Raw genomic sequence first — 22,522 nt, 5'->3', positions numbered from 1 at the left:
ATTTTGGAACACTTGGTGTTGGCAATGCTATAGTGATGTGTTAATCTTTTTCATATATAGATCTGCATGAAACACAGCCATAATTTACTCTCATTTGCATCACTGCAGAGGAGAGAATTTAACACAGAACATGTTAGATAGAGTTTGTAACTAATTTGACCAATGTCACCTCTTCTGTTGGCAAAATGTCTGTGAATGGCTCAGGAGATTTTCTGAATGTATCCATTGTTTCAAATGATTTATCAAATCACTTCAAATAAAAATATAAACTCTTGCTCTGTAGTTCATTCACAAGCAATTCATTGTGTGGAAACATGCATAAGGATGGAAAGTGTAAACTGCACATTTCTATTTTTAACTATTATTGTATTTTATAAATTAGGTAAAGAAGGCAGAGCCCTGTGCGACTTGCAGGAGACATTCCTGATTTCAGCTCCAAACAGGTAATATGTATCAAGTGACACTATCACTTCCCAAGCTCTGCAATATAACAAAAATCGCTTTTGCCAACTAACCCAGTGCTCATAAGAGGGTTTTTTTTTTAAAAAACGGTGCTTTTGTTTTCTCCCATGGGAGGTTTTTCCCTACTCCTTGCACCATAATCTCACTACTTTCTTCTCAGGTGAATTACTTTTTCACTAGTTCACACTGTTGTGCCACTTGCACTGTCTGTTCCAAGTGAGCTCACACATTAGTGATAATTTATTTTGAAAGTTGTGTTTAAAACCTAATTACTAGATCATCTCCTACATAGTCCTCTTACTGCTACTGAAAGTCCAGTCTACACTTGAAAGTGGTACCAATATAACTGGTTGGGGTGTGTGTGGGGGGGTGATTTTGTTTTTTACTGATCTAGTGATTGTGGTAGAACTTCTGGCGTGGTTGCAGTTATACCTATATAAAGGGGTCTTATACAGGACAGTGTTTCCCCTTTTTGACCCGAGAGGCTAGCCAAAATTTGGGGCTCTGTGTGTGATCCAGTAGGGAGTAGAAATTGGTAATAGGTATGTCTTTGATGCAGTTCTGTTTATTTACAAAGAATGTATAAAGTCCTGCGTCTCTGAACACAGAAGGAGTCAAATAGCAGGAAACACCTTTTGCTCACAAAACCAAGAGCACTCTTTAAAGCCTGAGCCCTGTAGCCTATAGGTATTTGCTAGGTAAGGCACAGACATAAGTTAAGGCAGTAAAGCAATGAGCCTACAAGCCTACATCCTATAAGACATTAGCTTGAGCAGTTAGCATAAGGCTTTGAGGCCTATGAGTCTTAGCATGAGTGAGTTACCCAACAGTGACCCTGGGTTATTGGGGATCTGGGAATACTATGTTTAGGGGATTTTTGTATATGACTAGATAACCACAGGAATATGAATTGATACCAGCTTTTGGATATTGTAGGATAGGAACATCCGCAGATGCATAACCACAAACTTGCCTTGGCAACAAATTGACGTACATGACAATATGTTGAGATCATTAATATGCTAACCTATGGATAAGGTCATGCCAGCAGTAGGAGGGTGAGGAAATACAAGTAAGGAAGAGGGGGAAAACCCCTGCTGAATATGCATTAGGTGTAGTGGTGTAAGTAGAACATATTATAAAAGCTGTTTGAGGAAGATAATGATTAACATTTCAGGTTGTTCTGCAAGGGATGGTGAGAGTTGGATGTTCAGATGTACATTTTGTATTATCTTTATCTACCTTGCTGGGTTAGTGTTGGTGACTTTGCTAACTGTATTAATATAACTATTACAAAAACAGAAGAGCTCCTACGGGCAGGTCTTCACTACCAGCCAGATCGGTGGGTAGTGATCCATCTATTGGGGATAGATTTATTGAGTCTCATCTAGATGTGATAAATCTATCCCTGAACACGCTCCCCATCAACTCCGGAACTCCAACTTGTGAGAGGTGGAGTCAACGGGTGAGTAGCCAAGTAAGTCGACCTAAGATACGCCAACTTCAGCTACGCTAGTCGCATAGCTGAAGTTGAGTATCTTAGGTTGACACCCCTGCCCCCAGTGTAGACCAGGGCTAAGAGTGCGTGTTGCAACTGTGTACACTGTGGTTCTCAGCTGAACAGTAATTTTAATAATACTGGGCCAGATCTTTGGACAGGAACCTAATCAAACCTCAGAGTGTTAACTGGGAATTCTTAAGTAATCAGTATAATTAATACATAATCCATAGCTCAGGCAACCCAAAAACCCTCTCCCCATGTTTCTTCCAGAGTCAGCTCAGCTACCATGGTTTCAGTTCCTCCTTCAGGTGCTCTCTTCCTGTTTCTTCTCATCTCATATCAATTTCTGTGTAATCTGTTTTCCCATTCCTCCTGCCCCCACACCCAATTACAATACTCATCCAAAATCTCCTGGACCAGTTTCTAAATACCTTTTGTCTTAGACGGGGCTTATCCTTACAGTTACGTTAATTGAATGGTGAGTTCACACCTAGCAATCTCAATGAGGTGTTAACTCAACACATAACAAGGTTTCATCCAGTTCATATCAATAACTTATTCGCCTTCCCATGCTGGAATTGCTATACAGGTATAACTTTTATAGTGAGCCCACAGCTAAGGGGTTGTACTGTTTCAGCTATATATACCTATAGTGATAGAGATACAACTTTTATGTCTAGACAAGCCCAAGTCTCAAAGCTCTGCTGGTTCATAGAATAACAGAGTTGGAAGGGACCTCTGGAGGCCATCTAGTCCAACCCCCTGCCCAGAGCAGGACCAATCCCAAGTAAATCATCCCAGCCAGGGCTTTGTCAAGCCTGACCTTAAAAACTTCTAAGGAAGGGGATTCCACCACCTCCCTAGGTAACGCATTCCAGTGTTTCACCACTCTCCTAGTGAAAAAGTTTTTCCTAATATCCAACCTAAATCTCCCCCACTGCAACTTGAGACCATTACTCCTTGTCCTGTCATCTGCTATCACTGAGACTAGTCTAGATCCATCCTCTTTGGTTCCACCTTTCAGGAAGTTAAAAGCAGCTATCAAATCCCCCCTCATTCTTTTCTTCCGCAGACTAACAATCCCAGTTCCCTCAGCCTCTCCTCATAAGTCATGTGTTCCAGCCCCCTAATAATTTTTGTTGCCCTTTGCTGGACTCTCTCCAATTTCTCCACATCCTTCTTGTAGTGTGGGGCCCACAACTGGACACAGTACTCCAGATGAGGCCTCACCAGTGTCGAATAGAGGGGAACGATCACATCCCTCGATCTGCTGGCAATGCCCCTTCTTATACATCCCAAAATGCCATTGGCCTTCTTGGCAACAAGGGCACACTGTTGACTCATATCCAGCTTCTCGTCCATTGTCACCCCTAGGTCCTTCTCTGCAGAATGGCTGCCTAGCTATTTGGTCCCTAGTCTGTAGTGGGGCATTGGATTCTTCCGTCCTAGTGCAGGATTCTGCACTTGTCCTTGTTGAACCTCATCAGATTTCCTTTGGCCCAATCCTCCAATTTGTCTAGGTCCCTCTGTATCCTATCCCTACCCTCCAGCGTATCTACCACTCCTCCCAGTTTAGTGTCATCTGCAAACTTGCTGAGAGTGCAATCCACACCATCCTCCAGATCATTAATGAAGATATTGAACAAAACCGGCCCCAGGACCGACCCTTGGGGCACTCCGCTAGATACCAGCTGCCAACTAGACACGGAGCCATTGATCACTACCCGTTGAGCTCGACAATCTAGCCAACTTTCTACCCACCTTGTAGTGCATCCATTCAGCCCATACTTCTTTAACTTGCTGACAAGAATACTGTGGGAGACAGTGTCAAAAGCTTTGCTAAAGTTGAGGAATAACACGTCCACTGCTTTCTCTTCATCCACAGAACCAGTTAACTCATCATAGAAAGCAATTAGATTAGTCAGGCATGACTTTCCCTTGGTGAATCCATGCTGACTGTTCCTGATCACTTTCCTCTCCTCTAAGTGCTTCAGAATTGATTCCTTGAGGACATGCTCCGTGATTTTTCCGGGGACTGAGGTGAGGCTGACCGGCCTGTAGCAAGCACAAATTATTTTAAAATATTTTCAGCTTCATTGTCCATTGCATAAATTGTACTTTGCCACAATCCGGGCTGTCTCCCAGGCTTATCAAACTGAAAGTCTTTGTGGAGAGTTGAAATCTGTTGCATGTGGGGTGTGTGACAGGGTTGGGACTCACCACTGCAGCGCCTCCTACTGTTCACTCTGGGAATTAGCTCAGTTCATGCAGAGTGCCCTCTGCCAGTGGTGTCCCATCCATCTCTTGCCCTAGATCGGCATCTTGACCCACGTTGCTCCCAGCTTGCGGAGTCCTCTTCAGGACACTGCCCTCCAGCAGTGTCCACTGCTCCAGTCTCACCCCCTTCCAGGGGTTTGGTGTTATCAGCAGTCCTTCTCTTCACCCCAGCCACACCCCAAAGTCTAACCCCTTTTGGTAGGGGTCTGGTGCAGTCCATGATGGCCACTCCCAACGGCCAGGTGGAAGTGCAAGGGGGGGACCCAGGCCCACCCTCTACTCTGGGTCCCAACCCAGGGACCCTTTGGCAGCAGCCTTCCTGCCTGCCCTCCTTCTCTCCCTTTGTCCATCTCTCTCCCTTGGCCGTTTCCCCTTCGGCCCCTTTGCACCAGCTAGGCCCTTTTTCTCAGGGCCTGCAGCCTGGCAGGTACCGGACGTGAGGTGAGGTGAGGTGAGGTGAGGTGAGGTGAGGTGAGGTGAGGTCCGGTCCGGTCCGGTCCGGTCCGGTCCGGTCCGGTCCGGTCCGGTCCGGTCCGGTCCGCAGGAGACAGACCTTCACCCTCTGAAGGCCTGGGAGAGACTGCCTGCTCCCTTCCTGGGCAGCCTTTATATAGGGCCTAGCCTGGCCCTGATTGGCTCTCTAACAGGCTGTCCCTGATTGGCTGCTGCCTTGCGCAGCAGCTCTGGCCTGTTGTAGCCCAATCTGGCATAGGGGTGGGGCACCGCCACACCACAGGCGGGGAGAAGTTGATTTTTCTTTCTTACTGTGTATATTAAACCAGTTCAAAACAATCAGAGCTGGTTGAAAAAAGGTAAATTTTCTGTGTAATATTTTTGGTTTGGTGTGTTTTCCATCAAAAGCCTTTAAAAACAAGCTCTAAAAACAAGTGCCAGTGTATGAAGAATCACAGGAGACACTGTCTTCTGCCCCTGAATAAGGGACTCCATCAGGATAATGGAAACAATATTATCCACTCAGTTTCTTTTTCTTTGCTTTACTATAGAGCTTCTGTACAGAATCTTCCCCAGTTCCCATCCTGCCAGTCTTAAAGAAACAGAACACATACCTTCACATCCATCTTGTCCTGCCAGTCTTGGCATGCCAACAGAAAAGGCTGGCAGCTCATCCTTTGGAGGTTCCCTTTTTCATTCAGCTTTCTACATGCAGGAGAACGTATGGCCTAATGGGATCACACAGTAGGTCTAACTCAGGGCAAAATCTGGCGCAAGCCTGCTAGTCAGACAAGCTATGTGAAATGTGTTGTCCAGGGAGGCAAGAGCAGATATGGGACAAATGTCCCCTGATGATTTTCAGTTTCATTTCAGAGGGAAAATGAGATAAGCCTCCTCAGATGGACAGCAGTTCCATCAGTCTCAAGAAGCTCAAGTTTGGGAAGTTGAAGGTGGTGCGTCGGCACTTGCTGCAGCGGTATGAACATCAGCCCTTCATCTCCTGCCTGGCAGGGTTCTACAGCTGCCGGTGGAAGCGATATCAGCGGAGAAGGACTGAGCCAGGAAAATTCTGCTGCAAGATGGTATGTTAGCATGTTGTTACTGTGAGCTGTTAGTTATGGGACAAGTCCATCACACTTGTATTCGAAAGGTGCTATGGGCCAAACTCTGCCCTGATTTATGCCTCATGCAAACTTACTAGTATCTCTGGAGGATGTTAGCAGAAGCTACTGAAGTTAGACATTTTAAAATCAGCAGGTTCAGTTAACTTTCATCCAAGAGTTTTAAAAGAGATGGCTGAGGAGCTCTCTGGACTACTAATGTTGATTTTTCAATAAGTCTTGGAGCACTGAGGAATTTCAAGAAGACTGGAAGAAAGCTAATGTTGTGCCAGTATTTAAAAAGGGTAAACAGGATGACCCAGGTAATTATAGGCCTGTCAGTCTGACATCGATTCCAGGCAAGATAATGGAGTGGCTGATACAGGACTCAGTTAATAAAGAATTAAAGGAGAGCAACATAATTCATGCAAATAAACATGGATTTATGGAAAATAAATCCTGTCAAACTAACTTGATTTTTTTTAATGAGTTTACAAGATTGGTAGAAAAAGGTAATACTTAGATTTTTGTAAGCATTTGACTAGGTACCACACAATATTTCAGTTAAAAGCTAGACCACTATAAAATTAACACAGCACACATTACATGGATTAAAAACTGGTTCATTGATAGGTCAGTGTAAACAGGGAATTGTCATCAAGTGCGTGTGTTTCCAGTGGGGTCTCGCAGGGATCAGTTCTATGATATTTAACATTTTTATCAATGACCTGGAAGAAAACATAAAATCATCACTGATAAAGTTTCCAGATGACACAAAAACTGGGGAGTGGTAACTAGTGAAGAGGATAGGTCACTGGTTCAGAGCACTCTGGATCACTGGGTGCAAGCAAATAATATGTGTTTTAATACAGCTAAATGTAACTGTATACATCTAGGAACAAAGAATGTAGGCTATCCTTACAGGATGGGGGACTCTATCCTCTGAAAAAGTTTTGGGGGTTGTGGTAACTTGAGTTCCCAGCATATGTTATGGCCCAACCAGCAATCCTGGGATGCACAAACAAGGTAATCTCAAGTAGGAGCAGAGAGAGGTTATTTTATCTCTGTATTTGGCACTGGTGCAGCTGCTGCTGGAATATGGTGTCCAGTTCTGGTGACCACAGTTCAAGAAGGATGTTGATAAACTGGAGAAGATTCAGAGAAGAGTCATAAAACTATTAAAGGATTAGAAAACCTGCCTTACAGTGGTTGACTCAAGGAGCTCAATCTAGTTAGATTAACAAAGAGAAGGTTTTGGGGTGACTTCATTGCAATCGGTAAATATCTACGTAGGGAACAAATAATTAATAATGGACTCTTCAGTCTAGCAGAGAGAGGTATAACAAGATTCAATAGCTTGAAGCTGAAATTAGACAAATTCAGACTGGAAATTTTTGACAGGAAGAGCAAATAACATTGGAACAATTTACAAAGGATCCTGGTGGATTCTCCATCACTGACAATTTTTAAATCAAGATTGGATGTTTTTCTAAAAGCTCTGCTCTAGGAATTATTATGGTGAAGTTCTGTGGTCTGTGTTATATTGGAGGTCACACTAGATGATCCTGATGGTCCCTTCTGGACTTGGAATCTATGATTCTTCTTTGAGTGATGGTCCCCGTGTGTATTCCACATCTGGGTACGCATGTGCGGCATGTGCCTGAGGTGGGAATTTCTTCAAAGCAGTGTCCATTTACCCACACATGTGCAGCAATTCTCCCTGTGCTTCCGACTGAGGGTATAAGAGGCAACGTGAGTTGACACCTCCCCTGTTCCTTCTTACTGCTGCATGGCCTGAGTTGGAATTGTGTCCTCTTCACTATTGCAGAACCTGTAAAATGTAGTTTTAAATAGTTTATATCTTAGCTTAGGAATTCTAGTTAGTATAGAATAGAATACTCCCACAGTCTGGGGAAATCCTCACTGGTCCCAGGACTATGCCCAGGGTCCCAGGATGCAGAAGAACATAAGGATGGCCATACTGGGTCAGACCGAAGGTCCATCTACCCCAGCAATGCTGTCTTCCGACAGTGGCCAATGCTAGGTGCTTCAGAAGGAATGAACAGAACAGGTAATCATCAAGTGATCCATCCCATGTCGCCCATTCCCAGCTTCTGGCAAACAGAGTCTAGGGACACCATCCCTGCCCATCTTAGCTAATATCCTCCAGGAACTTATCTAGTTCTTTTTTGAACCCTGTTATAGGCTTGGCCTTCACAACATCCTCTGGTAAGGAGTTCCATAGGTTGACTATGCATTGTGTGAAGAAATATTTCCTTTTATTTGTTTTAAACCTGCTGCCTATTAATTTCATTTGGTGGCCCCTAGTTCTTGTGTTATGAGAAGGAGTAAATAACACTTCCTTACTTACTTTCTCCACACCAGTCATGATTTTATAGACCTCTATCATATCCCCCCTTAGTCGTCTCTTTTCCAAACTGAAAAGACGCAGTCTTATTAATCTCTCCTCATATGGAAGCTGTTCCATACCCCTAATAATTTTTGTTGCCTTTTCAGTATCTTTTCCAATTCCAATATATCTTTTTTGACATGGGGCAACCACATCTGCATGCAGTATTCAAGATGTGGGCGTACCAGGGATTTATACAGGAGCTATATGATATTTTCTGTGTTATTATCTATCCTTTTCTCAATGATTCTTGACATTCTGTTCACTTTTTTGACTGCCGCTTCACACTGAGTGGATGTTTTCAGAGAACTATCCACAATGACTTCAAGATCTCTCTTGTGTGGTAGCAGCTAATTTAGACCCCATCATTTTATATGTATAGTTGGATTTATGTTTTCCAATGTGCATTACTTCGCATTTATCAACATTGAATTTCATCTGCCATCTCAGAGGTGGAATTGTTACTGTTGCCTCAGGAGAGGTCCCATCTTTATCCATCAGGCAGGAGTGCCTCAGTACCAATAACGCCACTGTTACTGACAGAACCATACTCAGAATTGGAGGAGTCAGAGGAGGTAGCTGCACCAGGATCTCCCTGAAGGCACAGGAGCCCTGGTAGACAGCGGAGACACTATTATTCCTCGGGTTCTGACCCCACCCCAGACATCTGGTATAGATTCCTGTGGGGGCCACAGCGACTGATCCTTTCTTCTGGCCACATTGGGGCCCTTGGGACCCCTATGGCAGACGCCCAGACCCTTCTCAGGAGTTGTACCATTCCTCCCTCTCTCATTAGCCAGTTCCATCAGTGCATGAGGTGGAACTGGTGTTCCTCTGGTACCACCAATTCCGACATGGGGCTCCTCAGCATCTCTGGATGATACTATCACTTCTTTATGGCCCTCTCTGTTGAATGACCACTGGCAATATCAGATGTTGCAAAGGGTTGCTAATGATCTACACATCCCACTAGAGGAGGTCCAGGACCCCTAACATCGGCTTCTGGACGTTTTACAGCCACAGGGACCCATCAGGGTGGCCCTTCCAGTTAACGAGGCTGTATTAGAAACAGCCAGATCAGTTTGACATACATCAGCTTCTTATGCACCTACATCAAAATGAGCTGAAAGATGCTATTTTGTACCAGCCCAGTGGGCTGACTTCTTGTTTTCCCATTCTGCACCCAATTCATTGGTGGTACAGGCAGCTATTGGAGAGAGCTTGGGTGCACTACCAAAAGTCTACCCTGGCAGATAACTGGTCAAAGAGACAGAACCTCCTTAGTAGGAAGGTTTTCTCCCTCACAGGCCTCAAATTTTGCATAGCTAATTATCAAGCTTTATTAGCAAAATACAATTTTAACACCTACATCAGGCTTGTGGAATTTAAAGACAAACTCTTTGTGGAAGACCAAGTCCAGTTCCAGTCCCCTCTGGATGAGGGGAGGTTGGTAGCAAAGTACGAGGCTGTGGTAGATGCTGCAGACACAGCATCCAGATCTTTGGCCACAAGACTGATCATGAGAAGGCACTCCTGGCTGTAGTCGCCAGGCTTCCCTACAGAGGTCCAAAATACTATCCAAGATCTCCCCTTCGATGAATCCAACCTTTTTAATGAAAAGACAGTTGAGTCTCTAGACTCTGCAAAGGACTTGAGATCCACCCTGTGATCCCTCGGGATTTACACTCTTGCCCCCAGAAGGAAACACTAGATAGAGCCACATTTTCAACCACGACTACCTCCTGCACCTACCCCATACTACCAGTGTCCACCTGAACCTCCTCGTAAGCAACAAAGGATTCAGAAGTCCCATTTCTGAGCTCTCTTCACCGCTACACCTGCCACGTACTCCCAACTGCAGGCCAAAAGCCATTTTTGACATGCACATCAAGACCCACGTAGATGCCACCTACTTCTTCTCCCATCATCTTTGGAGGCCGTCTTACTTTCTTCACCCAGAGTTGAAGCAAGATCACCATGGACAGTTGGGTTCTGGAGATTATCCATAGAATTTTTTCTTTCCCTCCTCGCAAGCCACCTTCCTACCTCCATCAGGGACCCCCTCACCAACTGATTCTTCAATGGGAGGTGGAATCCCTGTTACACCAGGGGGTAATAAAGAGCATCCCACCTCAGTATCAGGGGAGAGGGTTCTACTCTCCATATTTCCTAGTCCCCCAATAAGACAGAGAATGGAGACTCATCCTGGACCTTCAGTAACTCAAATCTTTATCCGAAAACTGAAATTCAGGATGATTGCACTGGCATCTATAATCTCCTCCCTTCAGGAGGGAGCGTGGTTCATGGCTTTTCAGATGAAGTAAGCCTATTTCCATATGGAAATTCACCCATCACATGGGAAGTTCCTGCATTTCAGGGTTGGCAAAGAGCACTACCAGTTCCTCATAGTTTCGTTGGACTTGCAACGGCACACAGGGTGTTCATGGAAGTTTTCACCATGGTAGCGGCCCAGACGAGGCATCAGGGATTTAGGGTATTTCCGTACATGGACAACTGGCTCTTGGTAGGCCAATCTCGCCAAGAAATTATGTGAGCAACAGAGTTTCTTCAGTGCCTCCTTGCCACCTAAGTGTTTGTATAAACAAAGACAAGTCTGTTTTGTCACCCACAAGGACAATGCATTTTATAGGAGGATGGCTGGACTCAATCTATGCGAGAGCTTTCCTTCCCACAGACAGATTTTATGTGATCACTGATGAGCAACCTGATCTTTTGCATCACCCACAAACCTTGAACGACGATGCATCAGTTTCTCTCCCTGTTAGGCCACATGGCTGCATGCACCTAGGTGACACCTTTCACCAGACTCCACCTGTAGTGCCTACAAGGTTGGCTCCATTCGACCTACAGACCAAACAGGGATCACATCACCTCCAAAGTCACCATTCTCTCTGGAGTTCTCACCTCCCTCATTTGGCTGTCCAAACCGAACAAAGGCATAGTGGGGACTCCCTTCAGCCCTCCCATACTGAGGGCCACCATCTTGATGTACACCTCCCTTACAGGATGGGGTGATCACATAGACTGTCATACTGCTCAGGGTACCTGGACCCCATGAGAGGCCAGGATTCATATAAATTTACTGGAGCTGAGAGCAGTTGGCCTGTCGTGCAAGGCCTTTTTCCCTTCGTAGGCTCACTCCATGTACAAATAACGTCCGACAATATCACCACAGTGGCCTATATAAACAAACAGGGAGGAGCGAGATCTCATCCCCTCTGGGTGGAAGCAATCAGACTTTGGAACAGGTGTATCAGAAATCATATCTCCTGGGTGCTCAGAGCTCCCTAGCACAGAGATTAAGCAGAAGCTTCTCTGCAGACCACAAATGGGAGCTCCACCACACAAAACTAACCACCATATTTGCTCTATGGGGAACTGTGCTATGGGACCTCTTTGCATTCCAGATGAACAGAAAGCTTCCCATATATTGCTCCAGGGGAGCCATAGGCCAAGACTCCCAGGGCGATGCTTTCCCTGACAGATGACCTCAGATATGCCTTTCCTCCCATCCACCTACACCAGAAGTTATATGTAAGATTCGATGTGACAGAGCCACCATTCTCCTCTTTGCACCCTTGGCCAGACAATTCTGGTTCACAGAGCCCTGATGATGCCTGTGTGCCCCCTTATCAGGATGCATGCATTTCAGGATCTCTTAACTCAGGATTGGGGGAAAGTCAAGTACCTCAACCAGCACTCACTCCGCCTCACAGCTGGGTGTTTGGATGGGTGTTGGAGGTAGAACACTCATGCTCCACCCCTGTTGAGTAAATCCTGACCCCAAGCAGGAAGGATCCTATTAGACTCTACTACCTGGCTAAATGGTGGTGTTTTTTGACCTGGACATGTCGCCACCAGCATACACTTGATATTGTAGGTGTTCCAGTTATCTGAGACTATCTCCTCTTCTCAGAGACCTCAAGTTCAGCCGTCAGTTCACTGTGAGTACACCTAGCAGCGATTAGCACCATCCTCCCCCCCCCGGTGGAAGGACTTTCTATCTTTATACACCTGACCTTGATTCGATTTATGAAGGTCTTGATGAGGACCTTCCCACTGGTCATTGGGGGAATGGCTCAATGAGACCTTAACCTTGTCCTCTCAACACCTGTAGGCCTGCTCTTTGAATGTCTGGCCACATGTGCCATGACCCATCTGTCCACCCATGAAGGTCATGTTCTTAGTAGCCATCACTTCAGCAAGAAGGGTCAGTGAGCTGGGAGCCATGATGACAGACACTCCTTATACAGTATTTCACAAGGAGATGGTTTCTGTTAGGTTAATTCCTCCTCAAGATTGTGTCTGAGTTCCACATCAATCAATCAATCAATCAATCAATCAATCAATCAATCAATCCAGTTATCTGTATTCTTCCCAGAACCATACCCTTCTTCCGAGGAGAAGATACTTCACTCCCGGCATGCCCTGGCATTCTACCTGCAGAGAACCAGACCCATTAGAAAATCTCCAAGGCTCTTTGTTGCCATGGCAGAAAGGGCATGGGGACAAGCCATATCCTCACAGTGGATTTTTAAGTGGGTTTCAGGATGCATCTTAGAATGCTACAAACTAGCCAAGCTTCCCCCTCCTGGGCGTATCACAGCTCACTCCATTTGGGCACAAGCGGCCTCCACGTTCTGCTGCAGGACATCTTCAGAGTAGCAACTTGGAGTTTTGTCCCTGCTTTCACAGCACACTACTCTCTGACTCTGGAGAAGGGACCATGTTTTGGTTCTGTGTTTGTACAGTGCCTAGCACAATGGGGTCCTGGTCCCTGGCTGGGGCTCCTCTGTGCTACGGCAATACAAATAAAATAACAAATGTGACAACGGTAAAGAGTTAGTTCATTTTCTTCTCATGCTGAGTGCCACTAGAACAGGCGATAAAACTAAGAGTAGTGGGATTGAATGAAGAAAAGGAAAATTTAAGCTAAAAATCAGGGTAAACTACAAATGGTGAGATCCAGTAGATTGTGGGATTGTCTCCTATGGGAAGAGTGGAGGCCTCAATCACATGAGTTATCTAAAGCTCTGATCGAGAAAGCGCTGAAGAACAAATTGTAGGGAATGTTCCCCTGCCAGTACAGACCTGGACTAGGTGAGCTAATAAGGTCCTTTCCCTCTCTGACTTCTGTGATTCTGACACCAAGCCTCAGGCATCTGGGATAAATTGAGGGTCAAAAATATTCCTGCAGTGTATGCTGTCCGTCATTGTGTAAACAAGGCTTTAACCCCCTGGCCTTTCTCTCCATTTCCAGGGGGAATGTGTGTTCATCCCATTTCTCGTTGGAGCATTCTGCCTCTCTTTAGTCTTTCTGTACATGTGGGGGGAAGCAAAGAATGACTACAATAACTTCGACTGGTAAGTAGCACAGTCTCCCTCCTCCCCCACCCAGTTGAAATTAGGTTGTCAATAGCCAGTTGTCTGCCTGGAGAGGAAGGACGGGTAATGAGGCCAGGCAGCGCGTTCTAATATACTGAGCACAGGACTATGCATCAGGAAAGCCAGAGTTCTTCTCTCAGCTCTGGCAACAACCTGCTGTGCAAAGCTGGGTCCATCGCACTGGTCATGGTCCTGTGAGAAGCCCCCATTGCCTGTAAGGGGAACGGAGAATACTCAGCCTCTCACAGGAGATGCTCAGCATGTTGGGCTCCTTAACCAATGTGTGTGGTGCCTTTCCTAATTGCAAACTGGGGCTAATTCATGCTTACCCTGGTCAGGCTGGGAGGATTCGTTAGTTAATGCACACAGGGCACCTGGGGGATGGAAAGTGCTGAGTTTTATTTTGAGGATATCATGAGGGCGCTGCTTGTTTACAAGCTAATGACCGGTTTCAGAGTAACAGCCGTGTTAGTCTGTATTCGCAAAAAGAAAAGGAGTACTTGTGGCACCTTAGAGACTAACCAATTTATTTGAGCATGAGTATTGTTTCATATTCTCTGTGTATATATAAAGTCTGCTGCAGTTTCCACGGTATGCATCCGATGAAGTGAGCTGTAGCTCACGAAAGCTCATGCTCAAATAAATTGGTTAGTCTCTAAGGTGCCACAAGTATTCCTTTTCTTTAAGCTAATGACCGTCTCCTGGGCTGAATATGCTCTGAAGCAGAACAGCGAGGTTTTTACAGAAAATACAGTCCAAGGCCAAAGGCTCTGGTGTTTGTTGCCACGGGGTAGTGTTATCCCCGGTTTATAACAGGAAGTAGCCTCAAGTTGTTGTTAGATGGAAATGCTTATTTAAATATTAAGGCCAAAATTTTCATATCCAGATACTTAAAGTCAGGCTCTTAAATCCATCTAAATTAAAGAGGCTTGATTTTCACCAGAGCTGAGCTGAGATGCTTTGGGTGGCTCGAGGTGTAAATATGTATTTAGGTGCCTGACTTTAGGCCCTCACGGGTGAAAATTTTGGCCCTAAACTATCTGTGAAATGAAAGACAACACCTACAAAAGTCAAAATGGGCTGTCCGCAAACAAAGAAAACACTTTGGTCTGTCTTCCCTTCCTATGCTCATCCATTATCTCTCCCCTTCTCTTCACCCTCCCCACTTTCCTCCCTCCCGCCACCTTCCCTTTTCTCCCACAGCTCAATAAGGCTCTCGCCCCTTGAGTATCTATTAGACCTTTTATTTACACGGCTTCAAAACTGGGTGGGGTGAGAAGGACTGGCATTCTCCCAGAGTAGATTATCATTATCTGTATTACAGTAGTACCTAGAGCCCAAAGACTTCACAATCTAAATAGACAAGACAGACAAAGGGTGGGAGAACAGAAGAATTGGTATCCCCATTTTGAAGATGGATGAGCTGAGGCAAAGTGACTTGCCCAAGGTCACATGGAAAGTGTATGGCAAAGCCAGGAACAGAATCTAGATCTGAGACTCGGTCTAGTGCCTTAACCACAAGAGCATCCTTCCTCTCCAATACAAAGATGTTTGTAACTCAAGCATAACAATTGTTCTGGGGACATGTGACCTGCCTGTCTCTAGGGAAAGGCACCATGGGAAAAGGGATGGGAAGATTAAATGAAATGAACAAAAACACTGTTTGTTTTTTCCCCTGCTCCTTCTCTTGGATTTTTTCTGCTTCCTCTAAAAAGGTCAAGCTGGGAAGGCAATTTTGTGTTTGTCAAACAGCTTAAATTTTGAGTACAGCAGAGCAGAAGGATTAGCATAGCCAATTGGAGTTGAGCAATTTGCTTGTTCACAGCAGGGATATTGAGAAATAATCAGCTGATGACTATGCGAATCCTTGCACTCTGAAATATGAAGTGATCATGCAAATTAGACATCTAGAACCAATCAGAGTTCAGTGAACTCCAAGATTGGGGGAAAAACTGTAACATTGTTATTTATTTGGGTCAGTAACTGTCTGTGCAGCACACCTCTCCTAATCTTAATCTGGGCATTTACAGCATATTTGACTCAACATTTTGGTCTCTGGGTGCTTTACCAGTTCTGAGAAGAAATAAAAGACCCCTGTGCCTTTCTTCACCCAGCCCCAAGCTGGTGCCTTTTTGATTGTTTAAGGGGTGGGAATGGAGTGGTTCATTGTGGAAAGGCACCATCTAGCCTAGCCAGGAGTGCCATGTTCATGGACCAGTTGCAAAGAGAGTTGAATTCTGATATTGTGTTGTTGGGCCTTGTCTTAAAAAGCTAGTGCTAGAAACCAAGACTTCATATAACAGTGAAAACGAGGAATTCCAAGTGACACATAGCCCTTGTCTCTAAGGCAAGCAGTTTGTAAGGGATTGGCTAGTGAAGTAATGTCAAGATGAAGTGGGGTGTGGATGCAGCAGGGAAAGAAGATATTATTCCAAATGATGTAATTAATTTCCAACATTGTGTAGCCTGTCAGGAGTAGAAACACTTTGTTGGATCAATCCAAACACTCTCAGGACCAGCAAGCTTATCTGAGCGATGCTCTTGGACCAGTTCTCAGAAATACATTTTATCCCTACCTTGCCATTTGTGTTATGGTCACTCCAGTTTTATGAAGGTGGATTCCATTATATCAACATGTTTCCTCCTAGTAGGAAATGCATAGCTGTGTTCCTTCAGGAGGGAAGTGTGGGGGGATGGAAGGGAATTTATTTCTTACATTTATTTAAATAGGTTTCAGAGTAGCAGCCGTGTTAGTCTGTATTTGCAAAAAGAAAAGGAGTACTTGTGGCACCTTAGAGACTAACCAATTTATTTGCGCATAAGCTTTTGTGAGCTACAGCTCACTTCATTGGAATGTATCCAATTTATTTGTTTAGTCTCTAAGGTGCCACAAGTACTCCATTTATTTAAATGTAACTCTTAATAATTGCAGACAGTTTATAAGATTTTATTGCATTTTAGGTACAACTATGGAAACACAGGCCACTGGTTTCTCTGGTCTGTTTTTCTTCTGATTCTAGCTGCAGTCTTGTTTACATACATCACACTGTTACTGGTAAGTAACATTATCTTTAAACAGCGCTGTTGCCTGACAGCTAGTTATGGACCACGCAATTGGTGTTTGCATCCGCATTTAGTCTCAGCTAACGTTTGGGTTTGACAGCACAAAAGTATTAAAAACTGAGTCAAGCATCAATGGTAAAGAATCACAGAAAGAGTCACTTTTCTTCTTCTAACCCTGAACAAGGACATTCGTTAGACTGCAGAAAGCATTATTATCCCTAAAACTGTTTTGCTTCTCTCTTTTACTGTAGACCTTCTAATTAGAAACATACCCCTCCCCTCCCCTGCCTGGTTTCCTGCTACAGATTTAAACAAAAAGGGCGCACATGCTCACAAACAGCTCTCCTGAAAATTATGCCCACAATTGCAAAAATCACATGGGATCTTACCTTTTAAAAATCTCATGAGATCCTATCTGATCTCCTGAGATTTTTGTCGAACAGCAGGTGGATATATGGCAAGAGGCACTGATCTTGTGTGATTTTCACTGTTCACAGTGGTGGAACTGTTACAAGAATAGATGTTGTTGTCCTGAAATTTCTACCATCTTCTCTCCCCATCCCTGCACTCTCAGAAAACAAAGCAAAAACCTTAACTACAAGACAGATTTGGAAAATGACCACCTTCTGGATCTAGAGCCAAAACTCAAGAAACTGGTTCAGTCTCAGATATTTGACTCTGAATTCACTCTTCCCCCAACCACACTTTGAAATTTGAGGGGGCTGGATCTGATCTGAGGTTACATCTTGGACTCATCTATGCCACTAATGATCTACATTATTCTTATCTCATTGTTTCCTTGTGCTGGTCCCCATCTATTTGTTGCATTCACCTGTTGTCCCTCTCATCTTATACTTAGGTTGTTAGCTGTTCAGGACAGGGAGCATACTTTGTTCTGTGTTTACCCTGCGCCTAGCACAATGAAGTCCAGATTCATGACTGGGCCCTGGGCACTAGTGTAGTACAAATAAATTATGACATTTTATTCTAACGTAAATAAAAAAAGGCTGCAAATAGGGGCCCTACTTGCCTGTGGCCTTTAGGTGTTACCACAACATAAACGGAAAATGGTAACCATTCTCCTGCTTAGCAATGGTGCAAATATAAATACTTCATTAAGATGATGTTGGTGCTGGTGAAAGGCAACACATTGATTCCATAGATCCTGAGGTCTGTTACCTACAGAACAGATCCATCACAGGCATTGGTGGGTGAGAGCTTCACCCACCCCAGTATACCACCATGTGAGAGGACAGACGGCCTGGTGGCTGGGGTACTAGCTTGGGGTTTAGGAAATCCAGGTTCAATTCCCTGCTTTGCTGCAGACTTCCTGTGCAACCTTGGTCACGTCACTTAGTCTTTCTGTGTCTCAGTTCCCCACTTTAAAATGGGGATAATAGCACTGCCCTATACACTGGGGACAAATTCATTAAAGACTATGAGGTGCTCAGATACTGTGGTGATGGGAGCTACAAGGATACTTAACATGTGTCTCTTCAGCTAGCCAGGTTACCAGTTAGGCAGAAGCAGTCCGGGACTGTATTTCTTTACAGAAGCCATAGAAAAGCTGCAGAGTGTTTCTAATGGCACTTGCCCTACTTGCTGCAGAACTGTGTCATTGTGTCTAATTTGGTGATGTTGCTCCATGCATCTATGTGGAGGAGTGGTGGGCGCCAGGAGGCAATAAGCCCCAAAGTAAATAGGATTAGGATAAGAAGGAAGCGAGAGCATAGGAAACACACTGCCATTTCTGATGAGGGAAAGAAACAGCTCCCTGCGCCTTATCACTGCAATTCTGAAACCTGACTCCTTCTGTCAAGCACAGGATTGCTCCAGTTTAGTACTAACCTAGTGAAAGCTCTTATCGCCACAGACTTAACTCTGTCCAGAGCTGCTTCAGCCAGAGCCCACTATTAAAACAGACTTCTTCTGCCACCCCCCCCAACCCCAAAGTATTTTTCAAAGGGCATAATGCAGCTGAACCCCTGCAGGGCATAGGTCCCTGATAGCATCTCTGAGTGTGTGACCACCCTATAAGGTGAGATATGGATTCCCAAGTTTTGGAAACAGATTGACTTGCAGTATCAAAGCCTTAGGCCTGGCCTACACAGGCTCTGTCCCAGTATGACTATGTTGGTGAGGTGGGTGACTTTTTTCTTTTTTTTAACTAACGGAGTTACTTGCTACAACCCCTAATGTGGACACAGTTGGATTGGCTTGGGCCTGGTCCACACCTAAAAATTAGATCAGCCGAGGCACCTTGCTCAGGGCTGTGAAAAATGTTGTGCCTTGAGTGCCATAATTAGGTCAAGCTAACCGCCACTGTAGACGCAGGTAGATCAACCTCTTGGAGAGGTGCACTGCCTACATGGATGGAAAACCCCCTTCTGTTGACGTAGGAAGTGTCTACGTTACAGCACTTCAGAGACACAGCTGCTGTGCTCTTGCTGTGCCGCTGTAGTGTAGGCATGGCCTAAGTGTGCACTTAAATGTTTTGTCTACACAGCTATCTCCCTTAGGGATGTGAAAAATAACATCCCTAACAACAGAGCTGTGCGGGCAAAAACCCTAGTGAAGATGCAGTTATACCAGAAAAAGTCCTTTTGCCAGTACAGCTTACTCTGTTCAGGGAACTGTTTTAAGCATCACTGCAAAGTGGGGGTTGCCGGTATAGCTCTTATTAGTATACTTACAGTATACCTTTTAAGTGTAGACAAGGCCACTGGTATTATTGCACCTTTGGACCCAAGTGACTAGTCAAAGTTTGGAGCCCTGTGGGTGTTCCAGGTGGGAGTAGAAATTGGTGGTAATCAGGTATGTCTTTGATGCAGTTTTGTTTATGTCTGAAGAGTGTACAAAGTCCTGTGTCACTGAACTCAGAAGGAATCAAATGGCAGGAAACAGCACTAGAGCACTCTTTTAGCCTGCACCCCTCACCCAAACCCCTCTTCCCAGGTTTCTTCCCGTGTCAGCCACCGGGCTTTCAGCTGCTCCTTTAGGCTGTCTCTCTTTCCAGGCTTTCTTGCCTGTTCTTTATGTTCTGCCTTCCCACCCACCCACACAAAACAATACTCACTAAAAACTTGTGGACTGGTTCACACACCTTTTGTCTTAAGGAGGCTTATGCTTAATTGAAGTTCTGTTAATTGAAGGGTGAGTTCACACCTATCAACCTCCATCCCATAAGAAGGTTTCACCCTAGAGGTGCCTTGTAGCGAAGGCTTTGTCTACACTACACAGCTTTCAGCGACACAGCCATGTCACTAAAAGTCGGGCAGTATAAATGCTGTTTGTTGGCACTTTTGCCGCCAACATACTTCCACCCCCTACGAGTGGGGTTCGCGTTGTCGACAGGAGAGTGCTCCTGCCGACAATGAGCCGTTTACACTGCCACTTGCCATGGCAAAACTTGTGTCTTTCAGGGGGGGCTTTTTTAAGCACCTGTGAACAACAAAAGTTTTGTCGTTCAATTGGCAGTGTAGACAAAGCCTTATTCTCCTTCTCATACAGGAATAGCTGTACCAAGTATAAGGTACCTACCCTTATACTGATATAACTGGATCCACATCAGGGGAGCTTTACCCCTTTAGCTATACTGATTTAGCTAAAATGTGGCAACTTTTAGTGTGGACAGTAAGAGCTGCGAGCCATTGCCAGGAGGCAACTTCTGGTCTTCCAAGTGGCCTGTGAAGGAAAATAAAATGGATTTGTGGCCACGCTCACTTTTTGTTTTTTTGTTCTTTGAGGGTTTTTTTTTTTTAACATTTATAGATGTAGTCAGTTGGGTTCCTTCCCAACCCAAAAAGCGTGAGGATGTTTTGTGTGGTTGCAACTTTTCTTTTAGAGCCTAATGTCTCGCCTACCTGTTTTTCCAGGAAGAGATACTTTGGAGGACTGGAAAACTAGCAGAATGATGTTATCAGAGCTCCCCAGGAAGGTGAAGCCTGATTAAATGAAAGGGTTTTCTTCAAGAGCGTTAACCTCTGCATTTGCTGTTTTTTATTAATGCCTGTTTCACTCAAATGCCTAACCAACAGTTGGAAGAAAACCTCTCTCTGTTAAAGATGGATAAGCTCCCACAGCCATTCAGCAGGTTTTCCAAGCCAGGGAAGATGTGACATGACATTTATCACATGTCTAAGGATTTCCAGGATTAAAAAACTCGGGGAAAAATAATACTAAGAATTAATTCTAGGTTTTCTTTACAAAGCCTGAACACGTAAAAGAGAGAGCACCACCCTGATCGTTCCCTTTGCCAGGTCAGCTTTAAGCAACGAAGCTGTCTTGCTGATGCTGCCAGTGCGTGTGCGTGTGACGGGCCAAGATTTTGTCTTTTCTGTATGAAGGGGGAGTCATTAGAGTGGCCTGAGAATTGGCTCAGGGCCTGGGGTCTCTGAAGCTGCAGGACGACAAGCAGTGCCTTGCAGTACATGTGCCGAAAAACAGGGCTGTTAAGCCACATTTTAACCCTCCAGAACAATGGAAAACACTAAACCCTCAGGATTGTCCAGTTCTCAAGAGTTTGAGGAGACCTACAGGAGGCACTGTGACAGGGAAGACGAAGAGTATATGGCCGGTCAGGGGAAGGGGCTTCATTGGGACTCTCAGCCACAGCCAGTGCAGAAATTCCCTCTTCCGCCTGCCTGCCTAATATACACCCCCTCTGGGTTCCTGCCCGTGGCAAAAGAAGCAACAGAGGCAGCATGGGTGAGAGCAGCATCCAGGGGCAGAAGAGAATTGGTACAACAATGTAGGGTCCAGTTCTGATTTGGGTCTGGGTCAAGAGGAAACATGTGAGAGGACTAAAACAGTCCTCTGGCAAAGAACATGTGTTCCCATAAAGCTGTATTCCTGACGGTATGGTCCTGTTCTTTCACCCAGAGATCTCCAGTGCAGTTAATTAATCCCGACTTTCAACACAACAGCCCTGAGGGGTAGTTTAATATATTATGCTTGACGGGCAAACTGATGCCCAGGGAAGTGAAATGACTTGCCCAAGGACACACACAAAGTCACTGCCAGAGCTGCTAGTAGGCCCGAGGAGTTCAAGCTCCTAATACTCTCTGTAATAAGTAGATAACATTCCCTCCCACATATAAGGAACTATCCCTGTCTATCTTACTCTGACACCTTACCCTTGTAAATATCTTCATTGCCATCATTTTGTGCTTGGTGGAAGGCAGTACGTGATATTTTGCAGCTTGTTTCCCTACCTGGGTCTGGTCTACTTCTGAACCAACCTAGGTCAATGTGCTGATCAATGAAGAGATAGATCTAATAGATTTCATAGCTGGGAAGGCCAGAAGGGACCATAATGATCATCTAATTTGATCGCCTGCATAACACTGGCTATAGAATTTCCATCCAGTGATTCCTATGTCTAGCCCAGTTACTCGTGGTTGAACTGTAGAACAGCATTAAGAAAATTATCCAGCCATGACATAAAAACTCCAAGGGATGGAGAATTTACCACTGCAGTTGGCAATCTTTTTCAATGTTAATTGCCCCAACTGATGGGGTGTGGGAAAGTGTCTTCTTTTGACTTTGAACTATGCTGACTTGAATTTCCATGGTCTCTGGCATGGAGAAAGCTGCGAGATTTCTGTGGGAAGTGGTTTTGGCCAAGGTTCCAAGTAAAGCTGCCACGTTGCCCGTTTGTTCCCAATCATGTGATGTGCATGATTCCAGTAGGGAAGTGGCACAGCGAAGTTTCTGCCTTGATGGTCTACCTTGATGGCTTGTCCCATCCCAGGCCTGAGCACACTGAAGCCCTTGTTTGAATAGAACAATTCTGTAGTGACCGGTAGCCAGCTCTAGTTGCACTGGTTTTGTTTGGAAGTGTTTTGTCAT

The 22,522-nt window shown here is 44.9% G+C and overlaps 1 protein-coding gene across 1 annotated transcript in view; it reads left to right on the top strand.

Moving 5' to 3' along the window:
• Positions 1-22,522, top strand: part of GDPD4 (glycerophosphodiester phosphodiesterase domain containing 4) — a 54,466-nt gene that overhangs the window by 2,081 nt on the left and 29,863 nt on the right. Inside the window, exons 2-5 of the mRNA XM_073316638.2 lie at positions 383-443; positions 5,556-5,775; positions 13,485-13,588; positions 16,571-16,664. Coding sequence (XP_073172739.2) covers positions 5,593-5,775; positions 13,485-13,588; positions 16,571-16,664 — 381 coding nt within the window. The 5' untranslated portion in view covers positions 383-443; positions 5,556-5,592. The remainder of the gene's footprint in view (positions 1-382; positions 444-5,555; positions 5,776-13,484; positions 13,589-16,570; positions 16,665-22,522) is intronic.

Source organism: Lepidochelys kempii, chromosome 1 (assembly GCF_965140285.1).
Source record: "Lepidochelys kempii isolate rLepKem1 chromosome 1, rLepKem1.hap1, whole genome shotgun sequence".
In the NCBI taxonomy this organism is placed as follows: domain Eukaryota; kingdom Metazoa; phylum Chordata; order Testudines; family Cheloniidae; genus Lepidochelys; species Lepidochelys kempii.
Note: the sequence above shows the minus strand (reverse complement) of the source record. Positions and strands in the feature narration are given on the sequence as shown.